Source organism: Elgaria multicarinata, chromosome 8 (assembly GCF_023053635.1).
Source record: "Elgaria multicarinata webbii isolate HBS135686 ecotype San Diego chromosome 8, rElgMul1.1.pri, whole genome shotgun sequence".
Taxonomy (NCBI): domain Eukaryota; kingdom Metazoa; phylum Chordata; class Lepidosauria; order Squamata; family Anguidae; genus Elgaria; species Elgaria multicarinata.
Genome location: NC_086178.1, coordinates 71811873 through 71828072, shown reverse-complemented (window position 1 = coordinate 71828072; position 16200 = coordinate 71811873). Strand labels below are relative to the sequence as shown.

The 16200-nt window shown below is 38.8% G+C and overlaps 1 protein-coding gene across 7 annotated transcripts in view; it reads right to left on the bottom strand.

The window, feature by feature from the left end:
- TACC2 (transforming acidic coiled-coil containing protein 2) overlaps positions 1-16200 on the bottom strand; it is a 157354-nt gene that overhangs the window by 67339 nt on the left and 73815 nt on the right. Inside the window, exon 1 of one of the 7 annotated variants that reach the window (XM_063132756.1) lies at positions 1961-2105. The exons of the other annotated variants lie outside the window; for them this stretch is intronic. Within the exon in view, the coding sequence (XP_062988826.1) occupies positions 1961-1992 (32 nt within the window). The 5' untranslated portion in view covers positions 1993-2105. Of the gene's footprint in view, positions 1-1960; positions 2106-16200 lie in introns of those variants that run through there. 7 annotated transcript variants of the gene reach the window in all.

The window sequence follows — 16200 nt, the reverse complement described above, 5'->3', positions numbered from 1 at the left end:
TGCATACTCACTGCCTGTTTTTACACATTTGAGAAGGCTAATAGACCTCTTTACTTGAGGCTGTTTTTGTTTTGTTCTGAAATTTATGTATCCTCCTGGCTGCCAGTGGGGGAATACAAAGTGGCATTCTTCTAGGTTAGATTTTTCGTTGCACTTTTCCAAGGGGAAAACTACTGTTAGGGTCAGACCTCTGGGTAGTGCATACGGAACTTGCCTCCCACCAGCAAAAGGGAATTAAGGTGTTCTGCTGCCTAGAAGTCATGAACAGAGAGAAATGCTGCTTTCAGACGAGAAAATGGAACGTGTTTTAATGGTTATGAGATTTTATTATACTGTTGTAACAAAGATGGCACCAGGCGACCCACCCTCTGACAGGAAGCATACGTCAATCAATAATGCATTGCAATCTCCTTCCAGAGCCAGGCTGTTTTGGGTTTGCTTTCTTACTAGTTTAATTGCCAAAAAGCAACTGTGCTTGATCTTATCTGAGAACAATTTCATTATAGTTTAATCCGGTCTGTGGGTTGCCCTCCACCCACTAAAATACAGCACTCACATTTAACAAGCATCTGTAGAATTTCTCTGCTTTTATTCTCAGAGATATACAGTATAGTTTGAGCTAAAAAAATCTACATCCTGTAAGCTTCCCATTTCCAAGAATGACTACATTAGTGCAAAACAGCTTTGCAAGACACACCAGGCAAAATACCCTCAGAAGTACAATAAATTCTCTGGGTGCATTTATTCTTTTATCTCTGTACTTTTAGGTTTTCCATTACACTTCAGAAACTTGCTTTCACAAAGGAACAGATTTATGAGACTTATCACGGCGGTGTTAAATAATGCAATAACTTCCCTTCTGCTGTTTTGTTGTTACTTTTGTCCTATCAAAATAATAATTGTGTGTGCATCAGTAGTTCTGAGATTAGAATCTGGCACCACATATACAAGATACAAGTATTTCCATTTCTCACACACACACCTCCCTGTACTGTTGTGTTTCCAGAACTGTCACTCCCTTGGTTGCATTCACAATCACACATGCACAGATTAGGATTCTTAGTTCACCAGAACAATGCAATGAAAGCAAAAGGGGAAACCCCCACAATACCACAACCTTCATTGGATGCAGGTTGGTTGGCTAAAGGTAATTAAGTAGTAACAAATTCTCCAGCAATGAAGAATTACAAACACAATGAAGACATATTTTACCCCCTGTTTTTGAGACAGGAAGTAAACCCTTAATTATTAGCCAATGTTGTTCTTTGGTTCCCACCTGTTATAAATATAAGAAAATCCTTCACCTGTTGTCACGCTGTCAGAGGTTATCATAGATATCTTCCCGACCTGTTTTCTAAGAGCTAAATGTTACATCAAATGCGTGATCACACTTAACATATCTGGTTTTATTTTATGTTTTTAAGATAGCCATGGGGGCTTGGGGGGAGAGAGTCAAGATTAGGGCCATGGTCTGGGATGACAAGGAATAACCCTTTTCTGCTATGCCACAGTTGAAACGAAAATTCCCCCAAGCTGCTATTTGACCCTGTTTTCTGCCCCAAACTCCCATGTTATCACATTACTCCCCAGTTTTGTACTTCTGGCCTGTACACTACTCAGTCTTGCTGTTTCTAATGTTTGGATTTGTCAGCCACAACTCAACACTCTAGTTCTATTTAAAACCTACGTCCAAGTCTACAGTACATCAACTCTGCATTCAAATATGTAGCCAAAGTTTTTATTCTAGATAATAAATATGCCACAACTGTATTAAGAATATCAAATTGGATTCTGCTGGAAACTGCAACTGAATTTCTAATTATGTTTATTTTATTTGTAGCCTACCTCTCTACCAAGAAAAATGGCATTCAATTTACTTACTTAGCTACCTTATATTCCCAATATGCTCTTACATTAACTGTATTAAGGCAAACCTCAAACTTCTATTCAATTGTCTCACCATTTTGATGGTATTTCACGCATGTCTTCCATTTCTATTTTGAATATTTCTGTGGCAGATGTGTCTTGATCTTGTAATGCTATAGTAATTTATGTTTCTGGGAGCAAGAAGATTGAGAAAGCCATTCCGATCCCTTCTTCGTCGAGACCTGCTGGATAATGATTGTGTGTTTTCTACAGAGACCAAAAGGAAATCCTCTTTAAAACCATTTCAGAATGTGTTCCTTTTAGGAAGTAAGTTGGTACAGAAGGGTGTTGCTTTTTATCTGTTTTTACAACTGCCTGCAGCATTGAATTATCTTTGCCATAGAAGTAGTCAAGCAATTTGTTTATTTAAGATAAGCAGAAGTGTATCTAAGAGGTCTCTTTGCCGTTTGTCCACTAATTCTTTGCACCTAGGTTGCACCTGCATTGTTCCTACAGTAAGAAGTATATAAATGTCAGGTGACTATATTGCAGCTTGTGCTATAAAACAAAATATGGAAGGTTAGTAGTTTTCCATTTTAGGAAGAACAGAAAAAAAGAAAAAGAAAAAGGAACTGCCCTCAGATAAATCAAAATTTTCTAAGATAGGAAGGAGAGGTCTATTTTAATGCAATGCCATTATGCTAGAAAGTGCATTGGCTTTCTTGTGCTCAGCAGAGAAGAATTGGTCTCCAGAGAAGAATTCCAAGATTATTTCAGCATAAATATACATGTAAAACGTGGGATATCAGAGCTTCCCAGAAAGAAAGAAAGAAAGAAAGAAAGAAAGAAAGAAAGAAAGAAAGAACACTGCAATGCCTAGCTTAGTTAACTTCCTGTTTTATTGTGGATTTCAATTTTTTAAAAAATATTTTAACGATTTGTTTGTTGTTTTAATGAATTTTGTACACTGCCCTGGAATCCATTATGAAGGACAGTATATAAATATTTTAAACAAAATAATAATAAAATAAAAGCATTCCAAATTGAAATGAGTTCTTAAGGATGTTCATTACATGATGAGCTTCCTATGATGGTACCACCATAATGTAGATTTTCTTTTCTTTTTTAACAACCCCTAGTTCTGTGGAGAGCTCTAGCTATGATAAGTTGCCTTAAACCTGTATATGATTCCAATTATAAAAGCTCATTCCATGTAAGTGTGCGCGCGCATGTGCGTGAGTGAGATATAAGGCCAAATTAAACATTCTAATTATGCATAGTATAGCAATACAAATAAGCAGAAAGCCTCTTTTGACTTCAATGGAAACTCCCACCCACCCCCGCCCTCCAAAGGTGAGGAAGGAAAATCAATTTCAAAGGGAAATTTTTAAGAGAAAATGGGTGGTGGAGGGAAAGGTTTAACCCCTACTTCCCAGACTGCCATGGCCCCGGTATGAATTGCTGCCACGTGTACATATGCAAGTAAGTAAAACTATCATGCATAGCGTCATTTTGCATGTTTAGAAGGATGTTTAGTTTGGCACTGAGAGAGGAGAAATGTAAAATTTCCAGAAATTTTGAGTCCATAGGAAATTAAAAAAAAGTTTCTTCCTCACACACACACACAAATTTTCAGGCAAAAATATAAAATAAAATAAAATGGGGGGGATTGAAAAATAATATGAATACTTTTTTGCTTTTGCTTTTTTTTTTAGTACTCCCCCCCCTTACAGATGTAAGGTGCTTTAAGACCGCCTTCCCCAACCTGGTATCCTCCAGATATTTTAGACTTCAGCTTTCATCAGCCTCAGGCAGCATGGCCAATGATCAGGAATGCTGGGCACTATAATCCAAACATCTGGAGGGAACCTGGTTGGGAAGGGCTGCTTTAGGAACATAATGCAGCCTTTCTGTTCCTAAAGTTATTTTATGTATTATCATTATATTTTAAGACTTTTAAAAGTAAACTCAGTAAATTTGTAATTGTCTGAATAGATTAGAACTTCAGCATCTACCCAGAACAAGCGCAGAAACACAATACTCTGTTGAAAAAAACCCAAATTGTCAAGAACACACATTTACTGTCCAGAATGGTGACTCCGTTGGGAAACTGAGCAAAAATGTCTATCAGTATAATACACGTTAGAGTAATAATTTCTATAAGGAATGAAATAAATAACTATGCTGGGAATCTTACAGAGAAGATTAAAAAAACATTTTCCCATGGCTTCATTATTTCCAGACATTTTACATCTCCAGTCTTTCTATAAAAGTGTTCTTACTACATAGTTTTTAGAAATCATTTTGGGAGGAGTAAAGACTGTATAACAATATATAAATACTTTGTCTTAAATTCTAAAAGAAAATATTTCATAATCCAAAACTGTTCAATTTTGGGGGCACAGAGGATGGTCATTAGATAAAAATGGGGGAAAATTTTCTTTGTTTTTTTCGGGGCCTTCACATCTCTATGGCTGGGTTCACATAACACGCTAACCCACCCAATGTGGGTTGTTGTCAAACCATGGATTATTGTGTTGTCTGAACGTAGCACTTTTTCCAGAGTGGGGTATCTTTTTGTCAGAACACAGCTCTTTTTCTGCAGGGTGGCTTGTTAACAATCCTGAACAAGTCATGGGTTCTCAAGGTGGCTTGTTCAAGAAAAATAAACCACACTGCATGATTAATAAGCCACCCTGCATAAAATGTGCTTCGTTAAGGCAACACAATACAATAACCCACAGTTCAACAGCAACCCAGACTGGGTGGGTTAACGTGTTGTGTTAACATGTGTATGTGTGTGTTTGCGTATGTGAGAGAGAGATCAAATCTGATTGTACCTTGGAAGTGGTGCTGCTTTAATCATAGTTTTCTTAAGACAGATTGCTTTATCATGCAAATACAACCTGAGATTTACAAGCCCACATCAAACTTCTTCATATTATATTCAGCAAAGAACTACAACTAGAAGAACTGACCAGTTCACAATACAAGACTCCTAATTCTCTCCATGTGTCTTTGTCATAAAAAACAACAGATACTGATAATTTCATCAACAGACATTCAACTTGATGGCAGAGTGACAAGAGCTGCAACAATGGACCACTGAATAATCTTCTCTATCTGAAATATGCAGCACATCTGCAGAACTCTCTTAAGAGATGGGAGGAAATAACCAAACTATATTTAGAATACATACCAGTGTCCAAGGCAAGAAAATGCTCATCAGAAAGATACTTAAGACTGTTTAACCATTTGTTCTCCATATCTTTGCAAAGCTTGTATTTGAGGAAAATTGCTGCACAACACCATTCTATTAAAAGAACAGCAATAACGAATCTGACTTCTCTTCAGTATCTGCCTTATTTTGATGCTCTAACCTGACTTACTTCTTAGGCTTTCTGCTTCCCAGGATGCTCCAAAGAAAAGGAGAGAAAACAGAGCATTTTTAGCTGAAAAAGCCTGCACTTTTCACAACAGAAATTGCTAAAACACACTGCCTAATTTGCACTTTTCCCAAAAGATTTCTACCCTCCGCTGACAACTTTGATTTCACATCATCCTAGTAACTTTCCCATGCCTATGTACACCTTTTTCTGGGGAAGATGGATGGGGTGGTGCTTTTACACACATGTCTTGGCTGTGGGCTTCCCACAGGCAGCTGGTTGGCCACTGTGTGAACAGAATGCTGGACTAGATGGACCTTGATCTGATCCAGCATGGCTTTTCTTATGTTGTTATCCAAAGCATCTGTGCCACTAGAGGCCACAAACTCTACTACGTAGGACCTTTGGCCATGACATAATGGACACGATGCCATTTCACCACCTACTATCATCATACACATTGCCCAGACTCCTCAGCTACTGCTGCTTCTATTTCGCTCTGTAGATCCTTTCAAATATACGCTTCCCTCTTAGTTTCAAATATAAGAATAATCTGTATCCACACACAGGTGACAGCAATTCATTAAATAAATAAATAAATAAATAAATAAATAAAGCAACCAGCTAAACTAGCCATCAGACACTCCTATGAGTGACCAGCTTTGGCCAGGACCCTTGCAAGAATCAGAAGGCCGCAAGGAATTGATGCTAAATGGAGAATGCTAGCCTTGAGGTATATGAACTGGGTATGGCAAATGATTCTCCTTAGACTAATTTGAGAGGTAAGATTCCAGACCTTCATTGCAAAGTCTTGTCTTATTCAGGAAGAATGATCTGCCAAGTATCCAGTTTAATATGACCTCATTAGCAGAGTCATGCTTTGTAGAAACCAGGACACAGTGCACACTGATCACCAGATGTTCACAATAAACAACCAATAAATACAAAAAAACTCCAAACAACCCTAATCCTCCTTGTGAATCTCTTGGAACATTTGGTTGGCCTCTGTCAGAAACAGAAAGAAGACCTTTTGTCTGACTCAGCAGAGCTGTCGTTCATACATTACCTGCAGACCATGAAATTGCACCATTTCTCTCAGTGCAGCAAACATGTGCTTCCTGATCCAGAACCTCCCATAAAGGAACTCAAAGGATACCCACTCTGTATCAATTCTGGTAAATAAATTCCTGATGTAAGTTAACCTTCACAGTTAGTATTGCAGTTGTTACATAAGATGCTCTCCACTCCCATTCACAATGTGACATTCACATCTTACACTCACCCAGAGCATTCCCTTTTCTTAGGTGTCTGCTCAGGAGGGATTCACACAATCCTTTCCCATTTAAAGAATGCATGAGGTAGGCACGGGTCTGCTTTGTTCAGCCCTGCCCCATCTTGGCCATGGCCCCAGATGCTGATGCCTACAGTCCTTCCTCTTGTGGAGGAGCTCTGCATGAATATATTAATATGTGGAGAGCCCATGCAGCAGGAGAGCATTTCTGCTGCTGTGCATTCATTCACCACTGGGAGGTGGAGCTCCCCACGTGGCGCCTTGACCTCACTCATGCATTCTTTCAATGCATGTTGAGGTATCATCTGAACCCCCCTGTTCTCACAGACCCAAAGGGCAGAAGAATGGAATGCAGTTGTCCAGGAGCAGGAGATGCCACTTTTTTAGACATCTGATATCCCGTCCCCAATTGCACAAGATTGTGTGGGTAGGAGAAGAAAAGGAGAGGGAACCATTCCTGCTCAAGGAAATGAAAAAGCACACTGCAGTGCTGAGGCAGGGGACATTATTCTCATAGAGGGCACTGCTGCACACACAGCCCCAGTTCACTACAGAAAATAAAAGAAAGTCTGAGATTCCTACTTGCAGGACTATCAATTACTTGTAAGTTTCTTTTCACTTTTGGATAACAAGGTACTTTTTTATTTCCAATACAAACCATTCACAAGATCAGTTTGCGCTTGCATGTTTTTCAGCCACTGGCTGCGGAAAGTGTCACATTTTGCTTACAAAAAAATTGAACCTCTTGCATTTCCCACATGAAACATGGAAAATGTAATCACAAACCAAATGTGATGTACTTAATGGTTCCAAGAATTCAGGAGGCAGAATTTGCAGGTTGTTTTCTGCACAGAAATACTTTTGAATTCATTCAGCAATGCCTCTTCACTATTCTGGAGTAACAAAATAATTAACAAGCTCAGTAGTGACTGCTGTTTTTACTGGAGCAGATGAAAGCCCACAAGCAAGGGCTGTCTTTGATCCTAACTACTTTAGAATTTCAAACTAAACCACATTGTATTTACCGCTAGGAGTCCTGTCATGCTGTTACAGAAGCTTAAAGCCTCCCACAGTAGAGAATAGTTCCAATTTTAGAATTTATTTAAAAAAAAAATTAATCACAGAGCAGTTTAAAAAAAGGAAAAGATGTGCCTTATTGTCATGGTTGCCAAGATGTCCCTTATTTTAAATTCTAGGATATCATACATATTCCTGTATCATAGAACATATTAGAAATCCTGGTTTCTAGCATCCATATTTGTTGGATTCTTCCTGCAAGCCTCAAAATATCATCAATGTTCCTGGATTAACAACCAGGCCCTGTAGTCCAGTAGTAAAAGTGAATGAAAGAAAAAATCTTGTTATGGAAACACAGAGTCCTCATAAATGGATTCTGACCTTGGTAACAGCAGCCTAGCCAAAATATACGCGAGTTCTACAGCTTGGAGTGACTTCCTTCAATTTTACAAATCAACAATGATAGTACTATTATGCAGGCAAAACTGGACCTCCTTGAAACAGCAAATCACTTTGTTAAACCAGATACAGAAAAAGAATGGAAACTTAATACTTTTTGTATGAAATCCCTAAGTAACAGAATCTGGTTCATCATTACATTGACTCTCCCTGCAAGATTAATTGAAGAAGTAAAACAAATAGATACAATTATCAGCATTTATTTTGTTACCACATATTAAGTTTTGATAGCAGATATCCATGGATGTGTCATTTTTACATGATCAATTTTTGAAATATCACCAAAAGATATGAAAGCTGACTTGGGTAAGTAAAGGAATTTCTGAACATTAATCCCAACACTTACAAATATTCTGTATCACTCCTGCTACTCTGTATAATCCCATAACATCATAACATAGATATGGCTGAATGCTGTGCTAACACAGAAGAATATTTTTTCCAATCCCCAGTAATTTCACCCCACACAACTTAGTTAAAGATGTAGGAGAATGACTAACTGCATATTAAAACACCATTAATTACAGAACAAGAAAGTTTAGGATTTTATTATGTCTGCATCCATATTTTCATATTTTAACCACTTTTCAAAAAGGCTTTCAAAATACGTTTCTGATTTAATAACTGGTATTGTGTAGTGGATAAGAGCTTGAGACAATAGCTTCACTGAGACCACTCTGTGAGTTTATTTATTTATTTATTACATTTTTATACTGCCCAATAGCTGAAGCTCTCTGGGCGGTTCACGAAAATAGTCTAGCTTCTAGCGGTTCATAGTCTAGCTTCTCTCTCAGCAGACTACTAGTAGTACACTAGCTTACTTGACAACAGTCCTGTAAAAGTATTATTGAAAATGTAATAAAGCATATTGAGTGCTCAGGAAAAGCACCACATATTCGAAGAGCAGGGCATGTACATGTGGACATCCTTAGGGCCTAAATGGAATAAATGTTGGATAGAAGAGTGCCTCTTTTGACAATCAGGATTCCCAGACTTGCCCCAGGCAAAGATTAGGCACACTCATTTTCCACTCAGCCAAGATAATGAGCCATTGGGCAAGGTAACTCTGGATCCTTCTTGCCACCACTTCCATGTAAAATGATGCTTTCTGCACTGAAGAGAACCTAACCCTTCACTGCCAAAAGGTTCACAAGGGCAGCAAGCAACTATCTTAGGATATAGTTTATTTTTCCTAGGTTAAATGCCACAATGTCAATTATACAGCATTCAGAAGCTTCCCATTGTTTTCTGCAAGAGGGAAAACCATACTGTGCATGAATGGGAAAGGCCTATATAAGCATGGAAGTTTTAATTATAACCTGTGTTTACACAAGCTCTCGAGAGTGCCAAGAATGACAAAATTAATGGATATAAAGGTTCACATTTCATCTGCACCAGTTACCATTTTCCTTCCTTGACCAACCAGGTTATTACTACAATTGAGTTATAAACACATATACACACAAACAAAAGCCCAGGAATCTGGGCATACTCTTCTAGGAACTTCCATCTGGGTCCAATTAATTTCAGTGAAGCTTGCACAAGAGAATTTCCCTGAAGACAATATGCCTAGCCTCTCTAGTCTACCATGTGCTTCATGAATTCACAAATTGTAAAATCAACCACACAGCTCTTGTGGGATAGTGGCATGCTAGAGACCCCAAGAAAAAAACACAACCCTTACCCTTTCTAGTTTGCACAGCCAATCAACGGTCGATGTAACAACATGAACAAGAGGAAGCTTGCTTTTAGACCCATCGCCTACCCAACCCAATTGAACCAAGTTAGAAAATCTGACTTATTTAACTTCAGTGAGAAACCTCAAGCTTATGTGCTATGATCTGCCTCTAGAGATGTTCCAAAGAAAATGTCAGGATGGGTGACTCTACACAAGGCTTCCCATTTGCCTTATATAAGAAAATAGTGGTGGAAATGAGATTTTTCCACAACACATACATTGAATGGGGGACATGTTCCCATAAATCTCAGAAAATATCTACAATTCTTGTATTCCTCATATAGTTTTGTCACTAATATTGAGGGTCACCTACACCCCACAGTGAAAGCAATAATCCCTTCCTTACCATTTATCCTAGTGAAAACAAATGTGTCATTTGATGTAGCACATATTTTTCTATACTATTTTTTGTTCATAAGCTTTCCAAAGGTGGAGAATAAAACAACTGTCATGTCACAATTTAGCTAAAAAGCTAAAATTAAGTACTTCCATTTCACTGGAGGTATGACGTTGACAAGAGTGTGAAAAATATACCCATAAAATGGAAGCCAGCCTGAACTTTTAGACAACCCTTCTGTCCTTGTAGAATCAGAAATATGTATAATTATACCACATCAAAGGTATCTTTTAGTCAAATAAAAGATTTTATTTATTTTTTAAAAAACACCCAAATATTTTTTTAAACACCCTCAATTCCCCACATAGCATCACAAAATACAGTTAGGTTCCTTACGAGATGTAATACTTATTATCTGTTACACTGGAGAGTATTGGACTGGGACTCAGGAGACCAAGTTTGAGTCCCTACTCAGCCATGAAGCTCACTAAGTCGCTTTGGGCCAGTCACAGCCTCTCCAACCAACCTACCTCACAGGGATGTTGAGAGGATAAAATGGAGAGGAGGAGGATCATGTACACTGCCCAGGGCTACTAAATGTAACATACAAACAAATAAATAAAATAGTAAACAGCATTTTATCATATCTGCATGAAAATCATTAGAACTTGTCACTATTTTCAGACTTACAAGCCAATTGCTTATTGTATTAGGGGGAAGGGGTTGCATCTAGAAACGCAATCCAAATATTAATTTAAAAAAACTCATACTGTTCGGGTGCTGAAGGCCTTATTCATTCAGTATGGTTTCACTTCACAGAGGGAATTAAATATTAGAACTATCTGAATGTCTTTAATTATAGAGAAAGCTTCCTTTAATCAATACTTTTAAATGAGTTTTCCACAAACTGCTACAATTATGGATAAAGAGGGGGACATGTTGATCATTCAAATTCCTTACACTCTCAATAATACTACAGGAAAGGATTATTTCTTTTCTTTTCTTTTTTTAAAGTGATACATGTTAAAGGTGATGAAGTATCAGTTTATTCCAATATAAGATCTAGCAATGTTTACTATGTTAGCATTCCTAAAATAAAATAAGCTATAGCTGGATTTTTAAAAGTCTTACATGGATTGAATTAGCAACAAAGCAATCAAACACACTTCCAGTGACACTGACCTTGATAAATAGATATATACAGCCAATCAGGCTATAGCCCATCAGCTGATATGGCCTTGCCATTAGGCTGTTAGTGTACAAGTATGATCTACCATTCACTCTTAATTCTGAAAGGATTCTTATTGAGTACGCAGGGAAAGAGAAAGAACTGCTTCATGGAGGTTCAAAATTGATGCAATAAACAAGATGCTATAATTAAAATGAGAATGAGTTGATTAAGCTTGTCCTTAACACCAGGTTATATAATATATATGGATAGCAGTCACCGTGAATCACGCATCTTGAATATGCACTAATTGCTAAACATATTAAAATAGCCTAGGCCTATACACCCGAAACAAGAAGAAAAGGCCGTTCCAGGAAACCCAATTAAAAATCACCTTCTAGTATATTCAGTAGTGTATTTGGTTAGCAGGTAGAAAAGAGACTTGGCCTAATGAATTGATATCTCTCTATCTCAACACACACACACACACACACACACACACACACACACACACGTATGGATGAGAGTGAGAGAGAGAGAGAGAGAGAGAGAGAGAGAGAGGCAGCATACTCCAAACTAAAGATGACAAATCGAATTGTTTCACAAATCTAGGTGATACAAGCCTGCTACTATATTCTAAAAATCACAATCTGTCTTATTTTATCCTTATTGAGACAAGATAAGGTATCATCTTGGATGGCAATTAGAAATGGCAGAGTAATTTTGTTTAAACCACAAACAGGAGCACACTCGATTTAGACAAGGGGGATGTGAACTGAGAGAAATGTCTTGGGGGGGGATTGCAGGACAAACAGTGAAATCAACCTACATGCTGCGCATTTTAAACAGAATCAGAAAATAGAATCACTGAACATGGTGATGGGCTTGATTGATTATGTCCACAAAATGCATAAGAAACAAATGGTAGCTACTGCACTGCATGGTACAAAAGGAATTGAGATGTCTTCTCTAACCAACATTCCTACATGCTATGGCAGAAAATGTTTTGAAAAATTAAACAGTGTTGAAAAATGAATCGATCAGATTAAATATTACACAAAGACTTGCCACATAAGCCAGCCTGTCTAAATCAACCCTTTAGCGTCCCCTTTGCTGTTTCTATCCTCTCCGTACAAGGGGGAGGGTGGGAAGGAGTAAAGGGACCCCCATACTTACATTGCCTCTGATGGCTCCCGAATCAGGCTACTTGTCTGTGCCTGCTGCAGAGACTGCGACCCTCCCATCCTCAGCGTGCCCTTGTGTTGGAGCTAGCAGCAAGCCGGGCCAGCTTCCTCGTTAATTCCACCAGCAAGAAGCCCAGAGAGCTCGGACCGGAGAGGCTGCAATGCTGCAGTGCAGATGAAAACAGCTGCTTGCATCAGGAGCAGCTAGAGCCGAGACACTTTAACGGCAGCTTCTCTTCTCTGAACTGTTGCCAGGTTCCTTTCCTGACACCCACCCACCACTCCTCGCTTTATCTTCCCGCTTCACTCGAATGAAAATTGATTTGAAATAAATTATTGTGCCAGCTATTGTGTCAGTCTGTCTGTAGCAGCAGCCAGCAGCACCAAAACGCTAGGTGCTGGGCAAGTGCCTTTACAAGGTCTATTGGCTATTCCAAGTGGCTTTTTTTTGGGGGGGGGAGAAAAAGAAAAATTAAGACCCTCCCTTTAAACACACATTGTCAGCTACTGTGGTTCCCTAAGGACCTCTAGGCAGGACCATTGTATTGTGTTGACTCAGCTGTTTTGAAATGCAAATAGAATTGCATACGACATCCTGCATGTGCTCTTTATTTTGACAGCAAGCACCGCATATATTTTAGAATAGTTACACAATAGGAAAGATTAATATGCAGGATTTTTAAAAAAACCTCTCACTCCCCTCCTCCCCTTTTCAAACAAAAGAGCGCATCCCTCTCTCAGAAATGGAATCTTCCACCAGGAAAGTAGAGAGAATGTCATGAAGAGCCAAGGTAAACAAGGCAATGTGTGAGTATACAGGGAAGCAGCTTGGTACAGAGATAGTATTATACATAATCTTGCTTAAAGGCAAGATGACAGGGTGAGTGGGGGAACAAGGAGATTCTCTGAGGAATTCATCTATTGCACTAACTAGTGCACTAGCTGCGTAGTCTGAAGGCAATGAGAACTGAGCGTATTAAGAAACCAGCCTCATTTCACAGAGAGCTTCGCTGATTGTTTCCATATTTCTGCAATACCATCTTGTGGAATTTGACCTGGTAGCTGTGAAATAGAAGGCACCACCACACATTCCACGTTATCACATTTGGCCAATCAGAGGCTGTACAAATAAATAAGGTTTCCAGATATCTCAAAGTATGTCAATTTACAGCCATTGCCAATGTACAGCACCAGTGACAAGAATTATACAAAACACAGAATAACTGCTGTGAATTTGCAAAGGAGAGAAGTCATCAAAGGTTAGGTAAACTGAATGAAATTTGAAAGCCCTTCAGCATCTAAAAGTACACCTTGAGAAGCCATAGCCCAGTCCAGACACTATGTCAAACCACAGTTAAGGAAGCTCAACTATGATTTAGTAAGGTATCTCAACTGATAAGCCATGATCGGTAAATCGCTAGGGTCTGTAAACCATAGTTTATGCTAACTATTGTTTGGTATGATGTCTGACTTGACAATCTATAGTTATGGCTATTACTCCAACTCCAGAGGCTGAGAGTGGAGTGAAGCTCTGAAGCTTAGTATTGAGACAATAGAAAAATGAAAGCAAAACAAGCAGCTCTAAACCCATCCTTTGCTTGTTGTTTGGAAGCACAGGGCACAGTTTGTCATGCTGTCTCAATTGAGTCAATGACTGTCATCAGGGAGAAATGGGGGTTGGGCAGTTGTAAAGTATGAATGAGTCTTTTGTGGAGAGCATAGGGATCATTTCATTTCCATGAATAACAAAGGATTTTGTAGTACCTTAAAGACTAACAAGTGGATTTAAAGTGAACTATAGACAAATAGTAGGGAGCCTGGGCCTCCTGTTTGATAAGCTCCTGGAAAGATTCCTCCTTGACTCCTGGAGAATCATGGATAATTTCCTCTACTTTTTTGACTGCTCTTCTTTGGTCTCACACCAGGGAGACTAGGCCAATACTGCACCATGTATTTCAGCCCATGGGCCAAATTCAGTTTCAGAGAAGCTCTCCAGTGCTGCATTCCAGTGGTAGGTGTGGCTGGAGGCAAAAGCTAAAGGGATGAGGCATACACATACACATACACATACACATACACATACACATACACATACACATACACACACACACACACACACACACACACACCATACATACATATAAGCTTAAAGCTCTTACTGCCAGTAACTAAGCCTTAGGAGAGGCATTTCAACCTTTTAGAATGGGGGAAAATCTGCACAAAAGCTGGGAAACCACAAAATGATTGGATGTCAGCAGAAAGGGGGTGGGACCAGGAGAAGGAGATGTGACCATCTGGGGAACCTCAGAAGGCCAGAATGGGACTACAGGGCAGCCAGATTTGGCTCCCAGGCATGAGGTTTCCCACTCTTGATGTATTATTTATTTATTTATTTATTACATTTTTATACCGCCCAATAGCCGAAGCTCTCTGGGCGGTTCACAAAAATTAAAACCACAATAAAACAACCAACAGGTTAAAAGCACAATTACAAAATACAGTATAAAAAGCACAACCAGGATAAAACCACGCAGCAAAATTGATATAAGATTAAAATACAGAGTTAAAACAGTAAAATTTAAATTTAAGATAAAATTAAGTGTTAAAATACTGAGAATAAAAAGGTCTTCAGCTGGCGATGAAAGCAGTACAGTGTAGGCGCCAGGCAGACCTCTCTGGGGAGCTCATTCCACAACTGGGGTGCCACAGCGGAGAAAGCCCTCCTTTCTCAGTAGTAACCATGGTTTATGAAACCTGGATGTTTGTCCAAACTGGGACACTGTGTTGCCTCTAGCATAACCATATACTGTAGCATATACACTAACCATAATTTATGACGCCTAGAATATTGTCTGAACTGGGCCACTGTGCTGTTTCTAGCATGTGAGTGCATCAGTGGCTTCTTAACTTACACTCGCTTCCTATCACCCTTACATTTCTCATGAATTGGGGTTGGGTGACCCTGTAACAGAGGTTCAAAAGGCACTGGGTCTAGTTTGCTTTCCAATCCCACCACATCTGTACACAACATTACAGGATTCTGTTCTAGGCTTACAGAACCTAAATCCTACAGATAACAAACAAACATGATAGCTTTGAAAGAGGCTCTGCTAGAGCAGAAAGTGGCATGAAGAACATATTCTACAATCTTCCATTTTCAAACCCAGCTTGTCTGTTAAACAAAGCACTTCCAGCACAATTCCTTTGCCCTTAACTATTTATTCCTATTGATGGGATGAGGATTTTGTTCATATCTTTTGTTCTTGTGTTTATTCATAAGCAACACTCATGCTAACAATTTAAACACAGCTGTATTATGATGACGTTATTGAATGGTCTACTAGAACAGTTTTCTCCGGCTATGTCTAGTTCTTGCATAAAACACATTAACAATGGGGCAGAACTGAAATAGAAGAAACAAAATCATGCAACACAAAAATGATTTGCTAATAGCCTACTTCATCCTATTTAAAGTAGAGGTAAGCTGCTGCCATCAGACAGCCTTTTAAACTAGTAGATGAAAAGTAAAACCACCAAAGGCCCAAGAAACACCAAACATAAGGATCTAACCATGATAATTCAGGTTTATTCATATGCTTTTATGATAAAAGTAAACAGGTTTATGGTAAAGCAAATCCAGTATCAGAGGCAGTAAACTTATATATTCCTGCACTGAGCAGGATGGCCTTACAGGCCCCTTCCAACTCTACTATTCTATGATTCTATGTACTCTAGTTGCTGGAGAACATAGGCA